This window comes from Schistocerca americana, chromosome 5 (assembly GCF_021461395.2).
Source record: "Schistocerca americana isolate TAMUIC-IGC-003095 chromosome 5, iqSchAmer2.1, whole genome shotgun sequence".
Lineage (NCBI taxonomy): Eukaryota > Metazoa > Arthropoda > Insecta > Orthoptera > Acrididae > Schistocerca > Schistocerca americana.
The window spans coordinates 132158009-132185014 of NC_060123.1; the positions used below are offsets into that span (position 1 = coordinate 132158009).

At 40.7% G+C, this 27006-nt stretch overlaps 1 protein-coding gene across 1 annotated transcript in view; it reads left to right on the top strand.

Moving 5' to 3' along the window:
- Positions 1-27006, top strand: part of LOC124616722 (piezo-type mechanosensitive ion channel component) — a 684203-nt gene that overhangs the window by 214948 nt on the left and 442249 nt on the right. Inside the window, exons 6-9 of the mRNA XM_047145082.1 lie at positions 1893-2139; positions 5015-5171; positions 18806-18874; positions 24317-24364. Of these exons, the coding sequence (XP_047001038.1) occupies positions 1893-2139; positions 5015-5171; positions 18806-18874; positions 24317-24364 (521 nt within the window). The remainder of the gene's footprint in view (positions 1-1892; positions 2140-5014; positions 5172-18805; positions 18875-24316; positions 24365-27006) is intronic.

Sequence of the window (27006 nt, forward strand, 5' to 3'; positions counted from 1 at the left end):
TTCTAGAACAAGGTGCAACAAATAATGAGCAGCTTTATGTGGACACTTTGTGAAAACTAAAGCATGTCTCAAGTCGAAATGCCCAGGTATATTGATGGATGGCATCATTCTGTTGCAGGATAATACCTGTTGCCAAGGTTGTTTCGACTAAGCTGCAGAAGTTTTGCTGTGAAGCCCTTACACATCCTCCATACAGTCCTGATCTCTATCCAAGTGATTTCCATATTTTTGGAGCCCTGAAGAAAGACATCCGTGGTTGCTTATTTGCTTCAGAAGAAGAGATGCTGACTGAGTACACTCAAGGTTCCGTAGGCAACTGCCTGCACGTTCTTCATGGAGGTATTAACCATCTTGTCTGGCAGTGGCATAAATATGTTAACAGTTATGATTACTTTTGATACAATAAACAGTTTACTTACGTTCTTTCTATCTGTCTCATTTTCAATTGACTGCCCTAATACCATGGCAGACCATCTGTGCTAAGAAAGCCAGTCTGCATCTAATCAGTGATCTGGCTGGATGAGAGTTCAAGCTGCCAAACCCAATGATGGTGTGCTCCTATAGGTGGTCCAGTTCTACTTTTTCATTCCAAAGAAAGTACATGGGATTGGCTGTGCATGAGTGAAATGAGGTACAGCTGACTGCTCACTACAGATTTGGCCTTTGTTGGTATAGTACATCCTAAACCAGGGAAAAACAATTTTCAAAATTGACTACAGAGTTCAAATATTGTTTGAAATATAACTCCTGGTGATTACAAATTGGTTTATTATAATTCATACAACCAGACTTTTTGAAAGAATCAAGATAAAATATATTTTCATTAATCAGAGAATTAATTATTAATAAACAATTTCCTAGCAACCTGTTACAACACCACAGTTATATAAAAGCTTTCCTTGTAGCTTACAGCCATTCTATGATGAAGTGCTGTTGGTATGGGTTTGTAATTTGGGAGAACTTAACATCAAAGATGTCCTTCTGTTTATCAGAGAGTATGATCTTCCTGTATGTATTTGGAAAGAAAAGTTTTATTCAGAATTTATAGCTCAATAAGCACCTTGTGCAGAGAACCTGTCAATATTGAAATAGACACTTAATCTTGACTGATAGATGATAGAGCTCTGCTTAGTTATACTACCAGAGCCATCTAATTGATAAAGACTGCCAAGAAAAAAAAATCTATTCCTTGTCAAACATTGGTCCTGAGGGTGTTGAATGAAACAATATGGGCAGAACTGGAGATGTGCTCAAAAAACATACCCTGCCACACAAAAGGCGAGATGTCACTTTTTCTGTACTACACTGTGTGCTAGCATGCACTGTGATCAGCACTGTTAACATCTGCAGCCAGTGACACTAGAGCAAGGCTGTGAATGTCAACATGTCTGGCCTGTTTAGTACAGAAACATCATAATGAGGAAAACTGTATTTTTATGTGTCTGGCAAAAGTTTGAAGCTTTGTGCAGATGTGCACCACTTGTTCTAATGGTGGGTTGAAAACTAACATGGCAGGGCCCACATGTCTTTCTCAGGCTTGTAGTGGATGACTATGTCCTTTCTGCTGTATGTGGATGCAGCAGTTGGGAGTTCATGTTGACTTACACTCTACTCTCCACAGTTCTCAAAGCTGTTGTCTGGTTCTTCCTTCAAAAGGTGAACTCTTCCTGTGAGGAAACCTGATATTTCAAGTAGTTGTACATATACTATAAGCAACTTAAGCACCATCAATTCTGCTCTCTCTCTCTCTCTCTCTCTCCCTCTCTCTCTCTCTCTCTCTCTCTCTCTCTCTCTCTCTCTCTCTCTCTCTCTCTCTCTCTCTCAGTTGTCATTTTCTGGTATTACATAGATTCTAAAATTGCCCATTGTGATATTTGTTTTATTACTTTCAGGAAAGTACATTACTCTGCTCTCATTAGGAATTGCTGGTGTGATACAACCATCGGTACTCAATGGAATTTACTTCATAACCTTTCTTGGTTCCATGACATGGTGGGCATGTTACAGGGACTTGAGAAGAGCATTTTCAGTTGTCCTTCACATTATTGTGTTAATTGCAGCTGTACATATCACAGCAATTTTTTGTATGCAGCTGCAGTACATACAGGAAATAGTTACTGATAAATGCAATGTTTGCAGGTAAGAATTATATTCCAAACAGTTAACTAAGTGAAGGTGTTACCTTAACTATCTTGGATATATTTATTGTCGAAATAGAACTCTGTCATGGTGAATGTTCTGGAAACTGTATAGTAGTGTGAAATATAGCAAATTTCTCAGTTGTAACTAGATGTCTGACTGGCTATTGATTTATTCTTCCTTTTTCATTGTATTCCATCTTTGCAACTAAATGAAAGGTAGTTTGTTTTTTGCCGTAGGCATTTTGCATCTTTTACTTGTGAAGCATCTTCTGTGGCCTGTAATACTTTTTGTTTAATATAGTAGTTAAAAATATGTTGCTATATTAATTTTCACTGAAGGAAGAAGAGGCACAGAGTGATCAGTTCACAATCCCATTACTTTTTTATTACTCTTGCATAGCTAGATTTCGGCTATAAAATAGATATAGCATTGAATAGTACCAACAAAATGGAAGACAAAACAATCCAGTAATGATAAAAAAGTTATGTTCTCACATACTACTATGCCATGCAATGCAGTGCTATATCTATTTTACCACCAAACAAGTAAATCACTATTCAGTTTTTAGCTTTAAAGGCTAGATAAAATGGCAGTTTGTTTCATAATCTTCCTGCAAACAGTGTAACACAGTTGGAGCTACATTATACATTTATGTATGAAATTTTACATCAATAGAGGTCATTTTCATGTTTTATTAAATGTACTTCATTAAATCATCCTTGTCGTGTTGATCTTAGTTATTTTACTACAGTGTTAACAGATCTTCATAAAAACTGTTTATAAGAACTTTTATATTTCTTTAATATTAAATATTTAGTCGATCTTTTATCCAGTGTGATATGAGTGTCTACGCTAGGCTTTTGATGAATTTCAGATTGGTATGTAATTTTATTTTACCGAGATGATCTTCAACAAAATATTTTTAATTTTTAAAATTTTTATTTCTAAAGTGATGTAACAATTTTGTATTATACAGTTGTATGAATCTATTAATGATGCTTTGCATATATTTTGGTGGATCACTTTCACCACTAAGGTGTTAGCAAGCAATTGTAAGTTGACATTTCTGGAATACTTCAAAGTGACATGCGAATATGCTTGTTGATTTTAGATACTAAAAAAGGGTTTTAAATTCAGTTCTTATTTGCATTGCACGGTGTAAGCTAAGGCCACTGTACTTGCTGTAAACAACTGCTTCAGTGTCTTTCTGCCTATATACCAGAAAGATCATATGGTGACATGTACTACCACAAGTTTGTTGCATTGTAACTCAAACAGTATGTTGATCAGAATGGGTAACTGCTGTTGGATAACATGGTGTTTTACTTATTGCTCTATGTAAAGTAAATTAATTCTGATTCTGTAATTTCCATGTGTTGTAGCACTTTAGACAGCTGTTTTTAGCCCAAATCTAAATATACACTAGTAATAAAAACTAATGGGATTGCGATTGGTTGCTGTGTACCTGTCTTCCTTATAGTTGCTGTGCACAATAATTCCTTATAGAATCAAAGTTGATTAATATTTTCACTTGTTATTCTGTTGTTTTTCACATTAGAAACAACTTTTCAGCACAAGTTTTGTAAGGTTAAATTATCATTTGGTTTTACTTAAGACGTCAGATCAGGGGTGGTGGCAATGGGGGTGAGGGGTCTATGGGGGCTACAGCCCCCCCCCCCCCCAACACAATGGAGTATCATATTATACTGGATAAAATGACATCAGAAATCGGTGAATATATTACTCCAATGTAGCAATATAGGTTGCAATGTATTTCAAACACATTTTAACAAAAGAATAAGAGCAGCAAATAGCTTACTATCTAAACCAATAAATATCATTTAACTTAAAATGGGCATCTTATGATTAATTAATACACATTTTTTACCCTGAACTGAAAAACAGCTACCAAAAACTACTTTAAGCAACACCAAATTTTACCACTTTGTCGGTGGAGGACCCTACCTCTCCTTTTGTTAAGCTATATTCCATTCCCCAAACCCAGTCTCCCCACCCTGCTTGACTGACTTCTAGAATTGCTCTGGCTTCTGATGTTGTTAATCCATGTATGTTATCCTGGAGATGTATCTAGTCAGTCTGCCGATTTTCGACATTATTTCAACCACATTTATTTGGTGAAAAAAAAAACACTGAAAATCAGCCATCTGGAGTATGCAAACCATCTAAATACATCTCCAGGACAACGCATATCAATTAACATCTTCAGAAATCGTACATTCCAAGTGATAATTTAACCTCATGAAACTTGTACTGTGAAAGTTTTTTCTAATCTGAAAAACAAGAGGAAAACAATTGAAAATATGATATAGCAACATAGTTGTGACTACTGTGCAACACACTCATTACACACATAAATCAAACATGTGTTACAGGCCACTGAAGAAGCTTCACAAAGAAAAGCAGCAAAATGTGTATGGGGAAAAAACAAACTGCCTTTTGTTTTCTCAAAGGACAGAATAACATTTCAATGAATTTTGAAACAACTATGGAATGACAGAAAAAAGATAAAATCACAATAATCTTCTTAAATTTGAAAAACATGTGCATTATTATAAAGAAAATGACAACCTGTGTTATTAAATAAACTCAAAGGGCTTCTTATGAACAAACTACATTATACTCGTATAGCAATTGTTCATTTATTGGCCTGAAAAACTGAATCAGCATCTCTGCAATTAATTATTTATTATCTTTGCAACTTACCTAATTATACAGTGGATCTATTTTGTACAATTTACTTGTACTTACTGTTATTAATTCAACTGTTACTTATTGGACAACACAAATTTCATGTAAAACTGCTCAAAATGAAGAAACATCTTACTTTTGACATTTTATGTTCAATTAACAGGTACCTGGGACTAAAATCACTTGTCTATACAAATTGCTTGGATCCAGGTGATACATGGTACATTGATGCAGACTGGACAAATTTTCTTAATCCTGCTGTTCTGTTTTGGTTGTACTATGTCCTGTCTCTTGAAGCCAGGCTTCTCTTTATGCCACATGTAAGTATGTTCCCAAACCATCTCTGTTGCTCTAAGTTAAATGCCTGATATGCATTAACAGGCTGACAATTAACCCATAAAATGATTAATTGCTAATGAAGGTATGTGGTTGTGTTAATTGATTGAAAGTAATCTCTGGTTTGAATAGTTGGTAGACTACTCACATTTGGTCTATCTTGGAAGTCATTTATTTCTGTGTAGTGGGTTTTATTCTTAGACATAGGGAAGTGCTGCTATATTTGTTAGTCAGCTAGCAGTTTATTTAGCCACAGTAGTGATTCAAAAATTACAGCCTAATTTATAGTAACAGACTTTGAAGACTACCCTTTAGCACATTTGACTCGTAAATTTCATATAGTAATGACAGATGCAATGATAATATTTAAAATAATATTCTCAAGTTCTTTTTGGTGATTGTTTATTTAATTTAGCCTTGGTGGAAGTGGTTTGTGTTCCTGCAGAGGTTGCTTTTTGTAACTTGTGTGTGTTTTATAGCACTTCAGTTAGAGAATATGCACTGCCTTTGTGGGAGTGGGTGTGTCCTTAGTGTATTGTTCCATTCTGCTCTCATCAGTTTTGATTTATAACTCCTCTTCCTTGATGACAATAACTGTGGCTTCTACCACTGGTGTACAGGATTCATGAGGTACACACTAAGCCTGCTACCATTTGTGGATGACATTACCATATTCTTAGGTTAATCTGAAGTAATTATGCACACATGATGCAGAATGATCAGAGTCTGCTGTCAGATTCCCTCCTTTAGAGAAAGTGACATACTGTCAATGAGATTAAGTGATTCACTGATTACGTTCTTTTATTTTTTATATTTTTCATGGCACAATTATATGAGCATTTCACCGTGTCATCTGCTTTCAACGAGCCAGTGGTCATCTTCAGATATAAGGCACATGCTGCAAGTAGTTTTTGTTGCAGTAGTGCAAAAAGAAACCATGTGTAGCATATGCCTTTAGTCTGAAGATGACCAATGGCTCACTGAAACTGATTATGGTATTGTGAAATTCTCAGGTGACTGTGTTGTGATAAATATAAAAAAATAAAAGAACAGTTTCCTTCCTAATAGAGGATGTCATAATTGATGTGATGAAAACACTTAAAGCTGTATATTAGAATGCGTTGTAGCCCATCGATGTTATGCAGTTGCTTAGTAATCTGTAGTTAAATGCATTCTTTTATAGTATGTTGTTGGAAGTGTCCGTTACTTGCACTCTGATATATTTTAAAGTAAAGAATTTTAACTTATTGTATATGTTTCTGTATTTAGGAATACATTAATCAAATGAATTGGAGAATCTGACTGTAGGATAATGCAGCACTCAGGGTATATGTGCCAGAGCCTGTTGTTGTTCTTGTGGTCTTCAGTCCTGAGACTGGTTTGATGCAGCTCTCCATGCTACTCTATCCTGTGCAAGCTTTTTCATCTCCCAGTACCTACTGCAACCTACATCCTTCTGAATCTGCTTAGTGTATTCATCTCTTGGTCTCCCTCTACGATTTTTACCCTCCACGCTGCCCTCCAATACTAAATTGGTGATCCCTTGATGCCTCAGAACATGTCCTACCAACCGATCCCTTCTTCTTGTCAAGTTGTGCCACAAACTTCTCTTCTCCCCAATCCTATTCAATACTTCCTCATTAGTTATGTGATCTACCCATCTAATCTTCAGCATTCTTCTGTAGCACCACATTTCGAAAGCTTCTATTCTCTTCTTGTCCAAACTATTTATCGTCCATGTTTCACTTCCATACATGGCTACACTCCATATGAATACTTCCAGAAATGACTTCCTGACACTTAAATCTATACTCGATGTTAACAAATTTCTCTTCTTCAGAAACACTTTCCTTACCATTGCCAGTCTACATTTTATATCCTCTCTACTTCGACCATCATCAGTTATTTTGCTCCCCAAATAGCAAAACTCCTTTAGTACTTTAAGTGTCTCATTTCCTAATCTAATTCCCCCAGCATGACCCGACTTAATTCGACTACATTCCATTATCCTTGTTTTACTTTTGTTGATGTTTATCTTATATCCTCCTTTCAAGACACTGTCCATTCCATTCAACTGCTCTTCCAAGTCCTTTGCTGTCTCTGACGGAATTACAATGTCATCGGCTAGCCTCAAAGTTTTTATTTCTTCTCCATGAATTTTAATACCTACTCCGAATTTTTCTTTTGTTTCCTTTACTGCTTGCTCAATATACAGATTGAACAACATCAGGGAGAGGCTACAACCCTGTCTCACTCCCTTTCCAACCACTGATTCCCTTTCATGTCCCTCGACTCTTATAACTGCCATCTGGTTTCTGTACAAATTGTAAATAGCCTTTCGCTCCCTGTATTTTACCCCTGCCACCTTTAGAATTTGAAAGAGAGTATTCCAGTCAACATTGTCAAAAGCTTTCTCTATGTCTACAAATGCTAGAAACGTAGGATTGCCTTTCCTTAATCTTTCTTCTAAGATAAGTCGTAAGGTCAGTATTGCCTCAAGTGTTCCAGTGTTTCTACGGAATCCAAACTGATCTTCCCCGAGGTTGGCTTCTACTAGTTTTTCCATTCATCTGTAAAGAACTCGTGTTAGTATTTTGCAGCTGTAACTTATTAAACTGATAGTTCGGTAATTTTCTCATCTGTCAACACCTGCTTTCTTTGGGATTGGAATTATTATATTCTTCTTGAAGTCTGAGGGTATTTCGCCTGTTTCATACATCTTGCTCACCAGATGGTAGAGTTTTGTCAGGACTGGCTCTCCCAAGGCCGTCAGTAGTTCCAATGGAATGTTGTCTACTCCGGGGGCCTTGTTTCGATTGAGGTCTTTCAGTGCTCTGTCAAACTCTTCACGCAGTATCGTATCTCCCATTTCATCTTCATCTACAGCCTCTTCCATTTCCATAATATTGTCCTCAAGTACATCGCCTTTGTGTAGACCCTCTATATACTCCTTCCACCTTTCTGCTTTCCCTTCTTTGCTTGGAACTGGGTTTCCATCTGAGCTCTTGATGTGCATACAAGTGGTTCTCTTGTCTCCAAAGGTCTCTTTAATTTTCCTGTAGGCAGTATCTATCTTACCCCTAGTGAGATAAGCCTCTACATCCTTACATTTGTCCTCTAGCCATGCCTGCTTAGCCATTTTGCATTTCCTGTCGATCTCATTTTTGAGACGTTTGTATTCCTTTTTGCCTGCTTCATTTACTGCATTTTTATATTTTCTCCTTTCATCAATTAAGTTCAATATTTCTCCCGTTACCCAAGGATTTCTACTAGCCCTCGTCTTTTTACCTACTAGGTCCTCTGCTGCCTTCACTACTTCATCCCTCAAAGCTACCCATTCTTCTTCTACTGTATTTCTTTCCCCCATTCCTGTCAATTGTCCCCTTATGCTCTCCCTGAAACTCTGTACAACCTCTGGTTCTTTCCGTTTATCCAGGTCCCATCTCCTTAAATTCCCACCTTTTTGCAGTTTCTTCAGTTTTAATCTACAGGTCATAACCAATAAATTGTGGTCAGAGTCCACATCTGCCCCTGGAAATGTCTTACAATTTAAAACCTGGTTCCTAAATCTCTGTCTTACCATTATATAATCTATCTGATACCTTTTAGTATCTCCAGGTTTCTTCCATGTATACATCCTTCTTTCATGATTCTTAAACCAAGTGTTAGCTATGATTATGTTGTGCTCTGTGCAAAATTCTACCAGGCAGCTTCCTCTTTCATTTATTAGCCCCAATCCATATTCACCTACTATGTTTCCTTCTCTCCCTTTTCCGACACTCGAATTCCAGTCACCCATGACTATTAAATTTTTGTCTCCCTTCACAATCTGAATAATTTCTTTTATTTCATCATACATTTCTTCAATTTCTTCGTCATCTGCAGAGCTAGTTGGCATATAAACTTGTACTACTGTAGTAGGTGTGGGCTTCGTATCTATCTTGCCCACAATAATGCGTTCACTATGCTGTTTGTAGTCCAGAGTCTGTATGGAGTTCAAAATCTGTCATCTGTCTTCATAGGAATTGGAGCAGCATTTCTATGAACACAGCTGTAATGAATTGTTAGTAACATTCACATTTTACATGTGGCATATAAGATAAGCTAATTTTGATCATATAGATAACTAAATTTCATTGCCTTGTCAACACATTTAGCAGAATTGGTGTTTTCCTCTCCAATAATATATACAAGATATTAAAATAGATGTGAATAATATTTTTATAGATGTTGGTATGCCTAGAACAAGATTGAACAGTGTAATAGAGATAGGTCATGGAATAAAATCACTTTGAGAAGTGAGCACTAATTAGCAGGAGGAGAGAAGTGGAAAGATGTGTATTTCATGATAAATTATATCTGCTGAGGGAAGTTTTGTAACAACATCATATTGTCAGGTGTGCAGACTCAATTTCAGTAGTTTATTATAGGGTGCTTTCTGAATTGTAAAACTGATCTACAAGCCAGTTAGTGCATAAAAGCGCATAAAAGTTTGTCTAGATGTTTTGAGAAAATAGTTGTTCCCCTGTTCTGAAAATCGGTACCCACATTATCTCAAAGCAATCGTCCAAGTCACTTATAGTTTCTGGGTATCTTGTGGAGCCTGGACTATGTGGCCACTATTTTCCAATTATTTTGAAATGCTAAATAAGGCAAAATACAGAACAAAACTTGTCTACAAACTGTGGGCTGTGTTGAATTATGCATCAGAAAACATTTTTAATAACATGAATAAAATACACACACCAAACATAATAGCATTAAAAATACTTGTGCAGAGCCTGTGCTAGATTCAGGGTCTCGTGCATTTTTGATTCTCCTGTGTGGCATACAAGTGTTCTTTTTTTGTCTTAATTCTGATTAGGTTTTTCACACAAGAACATTACGTGCTGATGTGAAAGGAATTTGTGTTACTTATCTCACTCAAGTTCTGATTTTAAAAGGATACTCTCAATTTGGCTCAATATCTGTCCTAAGTAAGATCATTAGACTGGTAGACTGATTCAAATTTCAAACTATTGTTCCATAAATTCAAAGCAAAAACTGTCTGTTTATAAATGCCTCAATGAGTGGTGTTGTCGATGTGCTATTCCATTGGTCTGTGGGATTTCAGTTAGGTTGTAGCCCAAGGAAACACACTCATTTCTCTAAGACTCGGTATATTCCATTACAGATGCCCACATTAAAAGAAGTCATACAGCCAGCTGAACAAGCAAGATGGCTTGGGCCATTAGGTTAAAAGAGTCGAAGAACTTGCTGTAGTGGAGATGTGTCATTCATACCTGTGGAAGCCACACAGCCCCTCCCCCCCCCCCCTCTCACTCCTGGGAGGGGGGCTGTGTCTGGCGGTGAGGGTCAACGTGGAACTGCTGTATGCGGTGTGGGTGGATGACGTGTTGGCCTGCACATGAGGATGGAGCGGTATGGGGAGGGACTGTGTCCCTCACGTGATCGGCTGGTATCATTCGAACTTTGATCGATTCTGTATTTCTGGATTTCCGGAAGGCTTTTGATGCTGTACCACACAAGCAGCTCATAGTGAAATTGCGTGCTTATGGAATATCGCCTCAGTTATCTACATCTACATCTACATTTATGCTCTGCAAGCCACCCAAGGGTGTGTGGCAGAGGGCACTTTATGTGCCACTGTCATTACCTCCCTTTCCTGTTCCAGTTGCATATGTGATTGGATTTGTGATTTCCTGTCAGAGAGGTCACAGTTCATAATAATTGACGGAAAGTCATTGAGTACAACAGAAGTGATTTCTGGTGTTCCTCAAGGTAGTGTTATAGGCCATTTGCTGTTCCTTATCTATATAAACGATTTTGGAGACAATCTGAGCAGCTGTCTTCGGTTATTTGCAGATGACACTGTCGTTTATTGACTAATAAAGTCATCAGAAGTTCAAACAAACTGCAAAACAATTTAGAAAAGATATCTGAATGGTGCAAAAAGTGGCAGTTGACTCTAAATAACGAAAAATGTGAGGTCATCCACATGAGTGCTAAAAGGAACTCGGTAGACTTCGTATATATGATAAATCAGTCTAATCTAAAATCCTTAAATTCAACTAAACACCTAGGTATTACAATCATGAGCAACTTAAATTGGAAGGAACACAGAAAGTGTTGTGGGGAAGGCTAACCAAAGACTGCGTTTTATTGGCAGGACACTTAGAAAATGTAACAGACCTACTAAGCAGACTGCCTGCACTATGCTTGTCCGTCCTCTTGTAGAATACTGCTGTGCAGTGTGGGATCCTTACCGTATAGGAGTGACGGAGTACATCAAAAAAGTTCAAAGAAAGGCAGCATGTTTTGTATTATCGTGAATTATGGGAGAGAGTGTCACAGAAATGATACAGGATTTGGACTGGAAATCATTAAAAGAAAGGCGTTTTTCGTTGCATCGGAATCTTCTCACGAAATTCCAATCACCAACTTTCTCCTCCGAATGCGAAAATATTGACACCAATCTACATTGGGAGGAATGATCACCACAATAAAATAAGGGAAATCAGAGCTCGTACAGAAAGATATAGGTGTTCATTCTTTCCGCGTGCTATATGAGATTGTAGTAATAGACAATTGTGAAGGTGGTTTGATGAACCCTTTGCCAGGCACTTGAATGTGATTTGCAGAGTATCCATGTAGATGTAGATGTAGATGAAACCTCCCTAGGGGGGTTACCGTAGCTTGGAGGAACATGTGGTCAATGCCGCATGGGAGCAGGCAATCAACTGACAAACCAAGTCCCCGGTTGGATGAGGTGAGTTGTCCTGCAGCTGGATGAAGATGTGGTTGTCGTCAGTGGGGATGGTGTTGTCCTTCACACGTTCGGGTGGGACGTCAGTTTGCAGAACCACTAGAGGGGTTAGGGGATAGGGGGAAGAGGCAGAGAGAGAGAGGGGGCAAGAACCCGATGAATGGTGTTGAGTAAGTGGTGAACCTTTAAGCTGGATGTCCATCGTGTTAGCAGTGGGATTATGACCCCGTATGGGCCTTAATACAGTGGAGCAAGTGGGGCCCAAACGTTGTCGTCGCGGAGGAAAATGAACTTGCATGAAAGGAGATTGGAGGGTGTGTAGGAGCAGGGGGGAGTATGGCTAGATGGGGCGGGGGGGGGGGGGGGTGCAGGGAAATGTTTGCAAAATTCGGTCAGATCCGGCTAACGAAGTCAGGAAGGGGGTGGGATTGTTGGGGGAGGCAGGTTGTAACAGCTCCCCAGCTGCCCTTGATATCTGTTTTGTATGATAACCGTTAGGCCGAGGAGTAGTCATGGGAGGGCATCTGTCCAAAGACTGTTGTGACACTGTAGTGCTGTCTTGAAAGTGCGATGCCACCATTCTACCAGTCCATTTGCTTGGGTATGGTAGGCAGTTGTGTGACATTTGTTGATGTGACACAGCTGGCATAGTTGAGCGAAGAGTGCTGACTCAAACTGCCAGCCTGGTCAGTGGTGACAGTAGTGGGGCAGCCGAAGTGGGAAATCCAGGAAGAAACAAAAGCCTTAGCCACAGTTTTGGCAGTTATATTGCTGAGAGGTACGGCCTCTACCCTCTACAATCAATGCCAGAAAGAACATAATGGAAGTCCTCTAAGAGGGGGGGGGGGGGGGGGGGGAGGAAGGGGACTGATGAGGTCCTGGTGTATGTGGCGAAAGAGGCCAGATGGAATGTCAAATTTGCGGAGAGGTGGAACAGTGTGCCTGATGACTTTGTTGCACTGGTGATGCAGTTCTGGGCCCAGGTCTGACAACTGCGCTTCATGTCTCACCACACAAATCGTTTGGACACAAGGCATGTCAATGATTTAATTCCAGTGTGTGCTAGACAATGTAGTGTGTCAAACACTGAACAGCAAAGGGAGGTGGGGATGAGGGGGGGTCGTAGGGTGCCAATGGAGGAGTTGCATCATACTTCCTCTCAGACACTGGCAAATTTTGCTTTAATGAAAGACAGCGAAGTGGAGCTGCTGTTGAGAAGTTGCTGTGTATCCTCATCCTTGTTCTGCAGGGACTCAAGGTCGGAAAGGTCAACAATCATTGAGATGGTGCTAATGCGGGAAAGGAAATTTGCAATGATGTTGTCAGCGCCTTTGATATGGTGGACGTCAATGGAGAATGGAGAGATGAAAATGAAATGCCAAAAGCGACAGGGGGGGGGGGGGGGGGAGGGTGAGAGGGGTGTGTGTATGGCATCTGCTACTTGTTTATGGTTGATCAGGATGTCGAAAGGTTGGGCCTCGACGTCGGGGCGGAAGTGTTTCACCGCCTCATAAAACGGTAAAAGTTCGCGGTCGAAGGCTGAGTATTTTTATTGGGTGCATGAAAGTTTCTTCGAAAAGAACTGAAGTGGCATGACTATGTATTGTGGCATTATTGAAGGACCACACCTACCACAGAACAACTGGCATCCGTGATGGTGAAGAGGTCAGCATCCGAGATTGGATGAGTGAGGGTGATGGCTCATGTAAGAGAGTCTTTCAGGGCCGGGAAGGCTGTGCGCATTGGATCTGTCCATGGAACGGGATGCGTCCCTGAAGTTTGCTTGCCAGCGAGGGCGTTGGTGGGGTGGCCTGGGTGTCGGCTGCTGCAGGCAAATGACGATGGAAGTAGTTTATTGTTCCCGGGAACCACAGAGCTCTTTCTATGTGATAGGGAGTGGCATGGATAAGATTGATTCCAGCGGCTGAGACTGTGTACCCGAAGATGAGGGAGTTTCCTTTACTGTTGTGATGTGGCATTTGTGATCTTGCGCAGATTTGCTGAAGATCAGGATATCGTCAAGATATATAAAACGAAGTCGAACTGGAGCAAGAGAGAGTCAATAAATAATTGCTACATCTGGGCAGTGTTTTTGAACCCGAATGGCATGAAATGGTACTCGTACAACCTGATGGGGGTGATAATCACTATTTCCGGAATGTCTTGGGGGTGCTACTGGGATTTGGTGATAAGCGCGTTTGCAATCCAGTTCGCTGAAAATTGTAGCACCCGCGAGAAGGTGATTGAAGTCGGAAATGTTTGGTATAGGATAATTCTCCAGTGTTCAAGCATATGTAATCGCCACACATTCGAAAGGAGCTGTCCTGTTTAGGGGTGATGTGTATGGGTGACGACCAGTTACTATCGGATGGCTGTAAAATTCCCTCCTCAAGAAGTTCATGTATTTGCTGGCGAGCTGAGCGTAACTTGAGTGGGTTAAGGCGGTGAGCCTTGTGGTGAATAGGTGGGCCCTCGGACGTGATGATGTGATGAACAGTGCCATTCATGATGGTGGAAACCAAATGTTTGATGACTATGTGCAGGCGGGGCATGGTGTCAGTGATTTATTAGGGGCACATGGCTTGGATGCGGTATAGTTGTCTGCTCAAGAGGGGAACGGCAGCGAAAAAGTTACATTTTTGTTATGTTTACACCATCGTGGATGACAGTTTGCGAGTGTTGAGTGTGAGACGGGCACTGGCAGAGCCCGTAGATGCTGTCTATTGTCCATAGTACACGAGAGAGGTGCACTCAGCAGTGGAGGCGCAAGAGTGGGGGAATGTTTATCAACATGGTGGGCAGGCGTGCGCACGGTGGTGGTGGGTGTGGTGGGAGACTGGACGACTGGGTTGTCATGAGGCACGCGAGTGTCAGTTTGCGAAACAGGTGAGAGAGAGAATGAGCTGAGCACATTTGATGGTGGCGGGGGGAGGCAGGGGCAACACTGAGTGGTTGACAGTGGAGTTACATGATATAGGTGTGGTGTTGCTAACCTGTGTGCTGCTGTTGGTGGAGCTGTCGGGTGCGGCGGATGAAGGCTTGGATGTTGGCGCTGCCGAGTGGCGTGAATTGATGTGGGTGGTGATAGCGGCAAGCTCGTCTTCGGCGCATGCAATGCAATATTTCAAAACTGCATTCTCACAGTGTAGGGCGCATCTCTTGGCACTTTCCTCCAGGATGTGATTCACGGTTGCACGAGTCATGCTCGCGAGAGCCACTCACTGATGCTCTAAACAGTTAACAGTGTTTACACTCGGAGCAGTTGGTGGAGCGTGGTCACACGGGATATGGGAGTTAGAGGTGTGGTGAAACAGAGAATTTCGAACATCATTTGGTGACAGGTGGTGGTGTGATAAGAAGTTGATTCCCAGGATCAATTCTGCTATGTATGCCACGTGGAAGATACAGGGGAGGGAGAAGCCGTAAGAGAGGCAGAGTTGAATCTCGATGGAACTGCAGGTCTGAAGTGTAGATGAGTACATGGCTCACAGGAGAGAGCGTGTGCCTGTGAGGGGGGCTGTGACCATCGATTTAGGTATGACTGAGATGTCAGTGCTGGTGTCTGTGAGGAAGTTGCGACTCGAAGAATAGTCTTTGATGTAAAGACGGCTGTTTGATGGGCCACAGGTGTGGATGGAATGTAGCATGAGTTGGCGCTTAATGGATGATTGGTTTTTCAGATGCTTGCATGGGGGGTGGCAAATTCTTGCGTCGTCGCTGAATATGGTGAGGGTACATTGTGAGAGGAGGTGGCCGATAATCCTCTGTGTGTTCAGGTTTGTACACCGCCCCTGCCCCTGCCTGTGGCTAGGCGAGCTACCAGTGCAGGACTGCAAGCCTGTTGTGTGAGCTCCTGTTAGTAGCGTTGGTGTGTGAGTGAATAGACTTGGTGAGCCGTCCTCCGATGCAAACTGATGGATTCCAGGGCATGGGGAGGAGGTTAACCTGGAGATCTGTAGGCAGTTTTGATAAACACACAGACCACAGGGTTTCGTCTGGCATCATTAGCTTGCTGACCAGGAAGCATAGCCATTGCTTAAGCTGGGATGGGGTGCTGTTGCTGAGATGTTCCTTGTACAGTATTCGCAGAATAACATCTTGTGGGGAACACGACAGGCACTTTATTATAGTCCGTTTTGCAAAATCGTACTTCAAAGTTAGCGGCGGTGTCAGAAGTAGGTCGCAGATCAGGTCTGTGTGCCCATGCAGTTGAGTCATGAGACATGGGAATTTTGAATTGTCATCAGTGATGCAGTACAGTTCAAACGAGTTCTCCACGAGTACAAACCACATTGCTGAGTTGTCCTCGGATAGTGGAGGTAGGGTTGGTAAGTGATCTGGTGGTGGTGACGAGGTGCAGTTAATTCTGTATACGAGTCCCTCGTATCACTTGTATGACATGGATGCTGGACCAGCACTGTTGACACAGATGGCACTGTGTAGAGTGCGAGTGAGCAGTCCTTCGGAGCAGATGAGAACGGCACTGAAGCACTAGGAAATGATACTGTAGAACTGTCCGATGCAACATTTGCGGCACGGAAGTCCGACACGGAAGGCATGGCCGGCGCCATGTGAAAAGCGAGTGGGTGAACAGCTGCAGCTGAAACCTCCTGCTAGTTTACTTGATTGGCAGGGGGAGGGGGTGGAAGAGCTGACGTAAGCGTTGCAGCACAGTAAAATATTCCCACCGAGCTATTGACATGATGAGCCAGGGCATGTTTGGAGGGGTGGAAACCACAATTAGTATCACTATTTGCCACATTGTTCACATTAGGTGGAGGCCTATATAGTGCACTGTGGGACCAAACAGTCACTGGGGGCGGAAACTGGCCTGGAAATGTTTGTCATATCCACTGGGCATTGTCCACTTTGTAAACCTATGAAGCGGTAAAGTAGTCAGGCATCGCGGGAGTACAATCGGTACACATGGTCTGCCTAACAAAGGTGAGATTGCACACGGCACTGCTGTAGCAGTCGCCCGAGTGGCCGGCATCTGATACATATTTTGTGCACGAAATGCAGAATCTGTGTCAGCTTGACGAAATGCAGGAACTTTGCTCTCCTCATTATTGTTTTCAAAATGCACATATCAATGCACACTCATTGGAGAAGCAAAGCCTGAGTCTGCAGTCACATGTTGCACTGTCTAGTGGCGAAAGTGTTGGGGTGATGAAACTGCAGGAAACATGCTGTGTAATCCAGATGGTGGTGAAGCAACAAAGTGTCCCAATGTAGGTGCAGGAGCTTTGATATCCACCTGCTGCACAGCAGGATGCATGTCCAAGTGGAATGAATGAAGGCGTAAACAAAGCCGTCACGGTAGACGCAAAAATACTTGCACTACGAGGAAACAGTGTGCGAATTCTTAATCGGGTCACCACTGTGGGATTTCAGTTGGGTTGTAGCCCAAGGAAACACTCATTTTTGTAAGACTCAGTATATTTCATTACAACAAGTCATACAGCCAACTGAACAAGCAAGATGGCATGGGCCATTAGGTTAACAGAGTCAAAGAACTTGCGATGGTGGAGATGTGTCATTTGTACTTTTCGATGCCACAGGTGCATACATTTAGTCGGCTTCACATATTATTTTGAAGCTCTTATTACGCTGATCGTAAATTTTTCCATTTATCTGTTTGTGGGTCCCTTTCATATTAATGTTAATCCTTCCTAGACTTTCCATTGTTTAATTATTGGAAAGGGTTTGGTGTATCAGAAATTTCAGTTGAAATGTGCTGACTATCCCATTCAGTTCTTACATCAGTAGTATACCTTCTGTTGTGTTATAAGGGGTACTGAAATAACGGATACATGCACTACTTCATCATCACAAGGTTAACAACCAGTGAAGTGATGTTTTACCATGAGCATAGGGATTTGAGAAGGTAACATTAATCATTGGATGATATGGATACAGGAGGAGGAGATAAGAAATATTTTCGTGAAGGCAGAAGAAAAATATAAGGATGATTGAAGAAAGAATATCCATGTGTGTAGCTCCATTCTATCCAATGAACTTGCATGGGATGAATCAACACATTTGGCTTCATATGTCTTTATACCTCTCCAGCATTATGGGAATGCACTTGCTTCCTGTATCCTTAGTTTGTTTTGTAGACAAATTCATTTCTATGCATAATTACACAGCATATTCTCTGTATCATGACTGTTTTTAATTTCTGCTGTTTTTCTTGAAACTCTATCCTAGTAAACATTTTGTCTATGTGAAAATAGTGGAAAATAGCTCAAGATGGATGTCTCCAGTTCAGTGGGAGTAAAGAATTTCCATCTAAGTTCAGTATTTCCCCTCAATAAAGTTTCTTGATAATTGTGTGTCTGGGAAATGAAATTTCATGTTATACCCTAAAATGAGGTGCAGTGTACAGTACTTCTTGTGCTGGATTTTGGTCACCTACTTTATTTTCTTGGCATTGTTATCAAATTTTGTTACATTTCTATCACACAATCACTATACTCATTTACTGTGGCTGTATGGTTTCAAATTTAAATGCTGTTCTGTATTGTCTAACGGCCATCAGCTAAACCAGACATACTCAGGAGATAGTATGAATCAGCAACAGTGTTTGCTGTCAACAATATTATTGACTGCAGAATCTAAGTAGTGCATCAGTTTCCATACAAGAGTCCTGCAACACACCAAAGCTTAAATGCATGTGCTAACACCAGTGATTTCTGTTATTGCCCAGTGTGCAAGGACCTTCCTTAAACTTGTAATTTGAGATATTACCCTCAAGTTACTTCTCTGTACCAGAAAAATCATGATTCCTCTTGCTGGACTTCAGTGATTTGGCTGTTTTGAACATATTGATGGTCATATATGCTGTTCCAGGAAGTTTCTCTAGAAAGCAATGAATACTCTGTCATCAGTGGGAGCAGAACACAGATCAGCCGTCCAGAGGTAAGCTGAAATAAAACAGAGAACAAGGCCTGTTACTGTCGTCACTGTTGTGAACAGAGAACAACTGCTTCATCCTGCTTGCTTTGCCCTCATAGGGTTGATAAAACTGCTGTATGACCATCCATACCTGTATAATAATGTGTGTTCTCTGTTTGGGAGGTATTCTGCACATTTTTAAAGCAGTTTTGTAACTATTTGTTTATAAGGGGTGTAATACTTTAAAATAATTGTAAGAAAGTCACCAAGTTGAGTGTTGTCACTCCAGTATTGCTAAAGTTATCCATTGCTGCTAATCCAAAAGCAGCTTAAATTTTGGGTGCTTTTGTCTTCAGATATTGACTCATTTGTTTCTTGAGGGATAACCTACTGTGGCTTATAATGGTCTTTGTAACACTAAAAAGCTGTATATGCAAATGATAATAGAAAAATAATCTTCTTACGCAACTGCAATAGAACAGATTGTATTCAAACCTGTCTCTGCTGATCTGCTGCAATCTAGTGAGTGGATATTTTTTCCTATTTATATTTGCTTGTAATTTCATTTTGGGTTACTCTTTTTGGTATGTGTAGCATAATTGTTAGTCCTGCATCTCATTTTGAGGGACACAGGCTTCAAAACATGGGTTGTATGTTCTTTGTGACATTGGTCTGTGTTCAGTGTAGCAGAGATACTGCATTAGTTAGTTCACCTGTCACCAGGAAAAAAGAAACCTACACTGACACTTCTTTACAACACATTGTCTTATGGATTCAGTGTCCGATGCCACATTTTTTTTTCCTCCTGTGTGCTTCCATCTTTTTTGCGTAATATACAGGGCTATTACAAATGATTGAAGCGATTTCATAAATTCACTGTAGCTCCATTCATTGACATATGGTCACAACACACTACAGATACATAGAAAAACTCATAAAGTTTTGTTCGGCTGAAGCCGCACTTCAGGTTTCTGCAGCCAGAGCGCTCGAGAGCGCAATGAGACAAAATGGCGACAGGAGCCAAGAAAGCGTATGTCGTGCTTGAAATGCACTCACATCAGTCAGTCATAACAGTGCAACGACACTTCAGGACAAAGTTCAACAAAGGTCCACCAACTGCTAACTCCATTCTGCGATGGTATGCGCAGTTTAAAGCTTCTGGATGCCTCTGTAAGGGGAAATCAACAGGTCGGCCTGCAGTGAGCGAAGAAACGGTTGAACGCGTGCGGGCGAGTTTCACGCGTAGCCCGCAGAAGTCGACGAATAAAGCAAGCAGGGAGCTAAACGTACCACATCCGACGGTTTGGAAAATCTTACAGAAAAGGCTAAAGCAGAAGCTTTACCGTTTACAATTGCTACAAGCCCTGACACCCGATGACAAAGTCAAATGCTCTGAATTTTCGGCGCGGTTGCAACAGCTCATGGAAGAGGATGCGTTCAGTGCGAAACTTGTTTTCAGTGATGAAGCAACATTTTTTTCTTAATGGTGAAGTGAACAGACACAATGTGCGAATCTGGGCGGTAGAGAATCCTCACGCATTCGTGCAGCAAATTCGCAATTCACCAAAAGTTAACGTGTTCTGTGCAATCTCACGGTTTAAAGTTTACGGCCCCTTTTTCTTCTGCGAAAAAAACGTTACAGGACACGTGTATCTGGACATGCTGGAAAATTGGCTCATGCCACAACTGGGGACCGACAGCACTGACATCATCTTTCAACAGGATGGTGCTCCACCGCACTTCCATCATGATGTTCGGCATTTCTTAAACAGGAGATTGGAAAACCGATGGATCGGTCGTGGTGGAGGTCATGATCAGCAATTCATGTCATGGCCTCCACACTCTCCCGACTTAACCCCATGCGATTTCTTTCTGTGGGGTTATGTGAAAGATTCAGTGTTTAAACTTCCTCTACCAAGAAACGTGCCAGAACTGCGAGCTCGCATCAACGATGCTTTCGAACTCATTGATGGGGACATGCTGCGCCGAGTGTGGGAGGAACTTGATTATCGGCTTGATGTCTGCCGAATCACTAAAGGGGCACATATCGAACATTTGTGAATGCCTAAAAAAACTTTTTGTATGTGTGTGCAAAGCATTGTGAAAATATCTCAAATAATAAAGTTATTGTAGAGCTGTGAAATCGCTTCAATCATTTGTAATAACCCTGTAAGGTCAGGTGCCACTTTCACTAATAAACTTTTTTTCTTTGTTTGTGTGGTGCTTTAACTTATTGTCCAACAGGTTCCAAATTCAGTCCTATTTCCTTTTCTCTTAGAACTTACTGCTTGTGTTATTAAGAAATGTCAGAGAACAGTGAAAAGTGCAGAGATAGTGTGCAGCTAAGGCATTCGTAATAATAAGTCTGTAACAGAATTGTGGTCTAGCTAGTAGTGATAGTGGTTAAACATATTCAGAACAAATCCCAATAGAAATGAAATGGTAAAAGACCTGTTGGCACACGACATACAGTAGTCCACTGTCAAGCAATTTTAGTTAACACGAGAATCAGTTCCATAATGTCTGAAATTTTCTTAAACACAGACATAAGCCTCTTTTAACACAGTGCCCATTGCTACTTGTCCCTTGTAGCGTATATTGCAGTCTTCTGTCCACTGTCTATTCTGATAACCTGGGATTTTCCATTTTCTACAATTTTTTCTCTCTCTTAATGTTAAGATTGCTTTTAAATGCCAGATTTTGCCCTTCCTCACATGCTGAGTAAGCAGAGTTCCATGTTAATTCTTTGTTTTGGGTCTCTTATGATGTTATGCTTCATCTCATTGTAAAGTCTTACTTTCCTCGGTACAGTACTTCCTGAAATGGAAATTATATGCTTGTGTGGTTTCAGGCTACTATGGTTTCAAGTTTATTTCTGTGTTGTATTATGTATAAAGTGATAGTTTTTCTTCTCATTAGTTTCTCTAATTATTAACAACTTTTTAAATTGATTGTTTGGATCTCTTTAATGTTAGTGCAGATCATGGTTAATTTTTTGAAAGACTGCCAGAAATAAGTTGTGAAACATGAAGTGTTATTTTTGTCATTGCTTCTGTGTCTAACACACTGTAAATCCAAAATAATTACAAATTCAAAATTCCTTGTAATTGACTGAGATATCTAATAGGAAAAACTTTGCTCATCTGAACAGTTTGTGGGGTACGTAAGGAGTTACTTTTATCAAAATATATCACATATGTTCAGATGATGTGAAAACTCATTTTGTACTTGTAAGGAGTCTTCAGTAGTATAGACCAGAGAAAATGTGAAAGTGAGTGTAATATACTCTGGAGATATGAAAATATGTAATATGATAAAGGAAAGAAAAAATTCAGTGATTACCAAGAGTAAGTGTTACAGTGAATTCTTAATAAGCAAACCTGATAACAAGAATTGAAGTAGTAGATAACAAATAAACAAAAGAGATATGATACAAAAAAAATTGACGTGAAAACAACAGTTCAAGAGAGAACTAACTGATGTGACAGAGAGAGTTTCAACAAAGCAAATCATTTTATCACAATTGTTGATTATTAATGGCTTATAAGTGTCTAAAAATGCAACTCTAGTTTGACTCCTTATGTTCTTTTTTGACCTACAGTGTGTGCACATTTATACGAGGATGTCTTTTTGGTAAGCAAAAATGAAGGCAGGCAACCACTCAACCATAGCAGGTTGATGCATGCAGCATAGAAAAACATTACAGAATGTGTCTGAAAACATGAACTTAAACTAGAAAAAGAGTGATAGCTCAGAAACTAAAACGTCTCTGTGCTGTTAAATGTTTCTGTATGAACTACACTGAAATAGCTACAGATTGGTAGTTGCCTTTCCTCATTTTTGTTTATTTTAGACATTCTGGAATTTCCTTTCTTGTAATAGTGTCTCTTTAGTCACAAATCAAATTAAGTGGGAAACACTGCTGGAACAATGAAGCAGAATCCTTTGGGATGACAGGTGCACCAAAGTACGCACTGCTGCTGAGAAATGTTCCAATTTCCTTTCCCCAAATATTTGGCCATGTCTTCCTGATGAGAAAGTGTGGATTTAAGAAAATGCTTGTTGGGATTGTTAGATACTAGTAAAGAACATCATGCATGTGCAAACTTCATGTCATGAACATATACCATAGAGAGCTAGTAAGGATTAAACCATTACACCAGTAGAAAGCCCAAACTATAGTTTGATGTGAGAAAAAAGTATAGCAAACGAAGGGAATTTCACATTATGCAACATCTTCAATCAGTTACCTAAATTGTTCTGTGTCTTTTGTTTGGGGGGGGGGGGGGGGGGGGGGGGGGAAGAGACATCCTTCTTCAAAAAGAAAACTGAGATCAAAGATAAAGTAAGTGAATTTTATACCTAAAGGTATAGTTATTTCCCCCTTTACCTCCTTTCTTATAGAGAAAAGTGTCCTTGTATTGCCCAAGAGTCTAGATGACTAGAGGTGATTTGTTGAACATTTGATAGATTTATGGAAAATGTGGTTGAAAATAGTGCTCCAGTGAAGACAGGAAAAGATGTGACATAAAATGTTGGTATTTCAGTTGAAATAAAAATGACAAATATCCTTATGATATGGAAATGGGTTTTTTCTTTTACTTGTCTGGTATCTCATGTTAAATGCTCAAGAAATTTGTCTCATGGTGTAAATGTTTAAATGTCTTGTAATGTTTTGTGCCCTATCGGGTGTGATACAAGTGTATCTTTAGAATCATTTGAAACTGGACATACTGTGTGTTTCTCAAAAACCCTCTGCAGTTCACATGCTGGATAAGCTTTAATCGCCAATACCTGCCATTTCAGACTAAAGGTAGTGAAGATTATCTTAGCATGGATGGCAGTGCTCCTCTGTCACGCCAGATATCAGTCAGGCTTTCACAGAAGAGATTAGCTCGCAGTCCTACTAACAGGTGGAGGTCAGCTACTCGGAAAGTCCGAGTATGTAACTTTGCTACTAACATAACACTGTTTCTTTATTGGCTGTTGCTTGTGAAATGTGCTGTCTGTGCTTCTTTGCTTTTGTTATATTGCTGTACAGTTTTATTTTTAAATTCTGAGTTATAATTAGAATATTGTTTTCAAGTATTGATCACAATGTTTAAGTCATACCTGACTTTGTGATGAGAGAAACTTTACAGTAGGGCAAAATGCATAATTGTTACCAATAACAAGTATTAAAGTCCAAATGTTTAACTCTCAGTAACTGTAACAACTGTAATTTGTATTCTGTTAAGTTGGATACAAGTGAATTGTAGTTAAACTTATTAAAATGACTACTTTATTTTTGCATGAAGCTTTTGTGTCAGTACTTTAATTTTTTACATGATATTTGCAAAACGTAGAGCATGCACTAATTTTTAATTAATTAATTAGTACTTCTACCATTTCATGAGCACAAATGAAAGCTGATTTTCCTTGGGTATTTGTTAACTTAGATGTGTTCCTGTTTCTGATGATTTTTAGGTTGAAATTGAAGATGATGAGAGTGTCGGCTTTAGAGAAAATACTCCCGTATGTATTAAATAATTGAATATTTCTTTATAGAATTATTAATTCCTAGTACGTCAATGTAATATAATAATAATAATAATAATAATAATAATAATAATAATAATGCTTATTTATGTGGTAGCATTATATTTACAATTTTGCTGTTGACACACACACACAAACACACACACACTCTGTACACTTGTTCTGATAATTGGTACTTGTTCTCAAAGTAATTTGTGTGTATCTCAATATTAGGAAAAGGATAGCACATCTCACTGTAAAGATGACACATTGAGCTGCAGAACAGGCACAACAAAACGTATGTTAAAAAGACTAAAATATTGAGCAGTCAGGCAAAGAATTCTTCTGGAAAGAAAACATACACACACATTCACACAAGTAAGTAAACCCCACACACTTATGACTGCTATCTCTGGCTGCTTGGGCCTGAATGCAACTGCTGCACTGAACAAAAGCAGCAATCTGGAAGGAGGCAATGGAAGCGGAGAGGCAGCAGGGTGTGAGGAGAGAGAAAAGCTCTGTCTGGCGGAGTGCACCGGGACTAGACTGTGGCATGACAAGGCTGTGAGGTGCAGCGTTGGGAGGCTGTGGGGAGGAAGGGCTCGGGCGAAATGGGGAGTGGAAAAGGAAATAGGCAGATAAGTGAAGAAGGGTAGGTGTGTGGCAGAGTGTGGCACATTACTACTTTTCATTTGAAAGGAAGGCAATCATGGCCAGCCACTTGGTACCTTCCTGTGCTAGCCTGTTTATGGGCCATCTAGTATCTGAAAACCCTAGACCTAATCCTTGATCCAGGTTCATTGATACCTTCACAGGCTGGACTCAGAGCCAAGACACCCTATGCTCATTCCTTCACAACCTCAACACCTTCCCTCCCATCCACTTCACCTGGTCCTCCTCAACCCCCTGTATGACTTTCCTGGACGTTGACCATTTCCACTCTGATGGCTCCATCCACATCTCTGTCCACATGAAACCCACCAACCACAAACAGTACCTGCATTTCCACAGTTATCATCCCTTCCACACCAAAAAATCCCTCCTACACATCTTGGCCATCCAGGAGCAGCATATCTGCAGTTACAATGATTCCCTTGCCCAGTGTGTTGAGGTCTCACTAAGGTATTCATAGTCAGTCACTATCCCCCAGATCTAGTCCACGAACAGATCTCTCATGCCATTTCCCTACACACCCCCAAATCCCCAGCACTACAAAAGAGAGCCCCCTTCATCACCCAGTACCACCCTCGACTGGAACAACTGAAACACAGCTTTTACTAGGACTTTGATTACCTATGATCATGCTCTGAAATGAGTGACATACTACCCAAGAGCCTTCCCATCCCTCTTAAAGTGGTGTTCATTCATTCAACCAACCTCCACAGCATCCTAGTCCATTCCCAATCCTCTCCCAATCCCAACCACTTGCCACAGGGATCATATCCCTGTGGAAGACCTAGGTACAAGAACTGTCCAATTCACCCACCCAGCACTTAGCACTTCCTATTCCAGTCTTGTCACAGGCTTATCCTACCCCATCACAGGCTGGGCCACCTATGAAGGCAGCCATATCATATACCAGCTCTGCTGCAATCACTGCACAGCTTTTCATATTGGTATGAATACCATCTAGCTGCTGACCAGGATGACTGCCCACTGTCAAAATATGGCAAAGAGTATGGTAGACTAAACTGTGGCACAGTGTGCAGCTGAATGTAAAATGCTTGATTTCAGTGGCTGCTTCCTATCCTGGGCCATCTGGATCTCCTCTCCAACACCATCTTTTCTGAACTGCAGTCATGGGTGTTGCCCTTACAACACATTGTACACTCATTAAGTTATCCTAGCCTCAATCTATGGTAATCTGCTGTCCCCATACGCTCCACCAACAGTGCACCCCCCCCCCCCCCCCTCCACCCCATCCTATCATCTCCTGCCTGTTCATGTCCCCTCACAGTCATCATGTGTGATCCTGTGCCAATGCACTTGCCCGTCTTTTCTCTTCCCTGCTCCTCTCCTTTTCCATCTGCCCCCTCCCCTTCTCACGCATCTTCCTGCCTCATAACCTCCTGACACATTGCCTAGTAGTCTGTCATGTCTCTGTCTAGTCCCTGCACGCTGCACCAGACAGCAATCTTGTCCGCACTCCTGTTGCCCCCCTTCCCACTGCAAATCTCCTGCTATCCCTCCCCCTTTCCCAGCCCACTCCAGATTGCTGCTTTCATACAGCACGAAGTTGCATTCTGATCTGAACTGCTGGAGATGATGGTCATGCCTGTCCGAAACTCAGTGTTTCATTTTTGTAGCAATCTGTCCTTTCCTTAATATTTTTGATAATCCAACTTGGAGTTTCCATTGTTCATACTAAAGTTTACTGTTTTTCATGTCTTGAATTTTTATTAAGTGTAATGTTAGTATGTTGTCAAGGCCATTGTCATTTTTTCCTTCATGTAACAGTAACAGTTAAGATTATGTAACTATTAATGAACAACAGACCTTGCCTAGCTGGGGTGCTTGCATGCCTCACTGATACAGATAAGTTATACATTGGGTTTAATCACAGTGGAGGTGTATTTGCGGAGAGGCAAGACCAACCTGTGGTTTCTGAAGGAAGACAGCAGCCTCTTCACTAATTACAG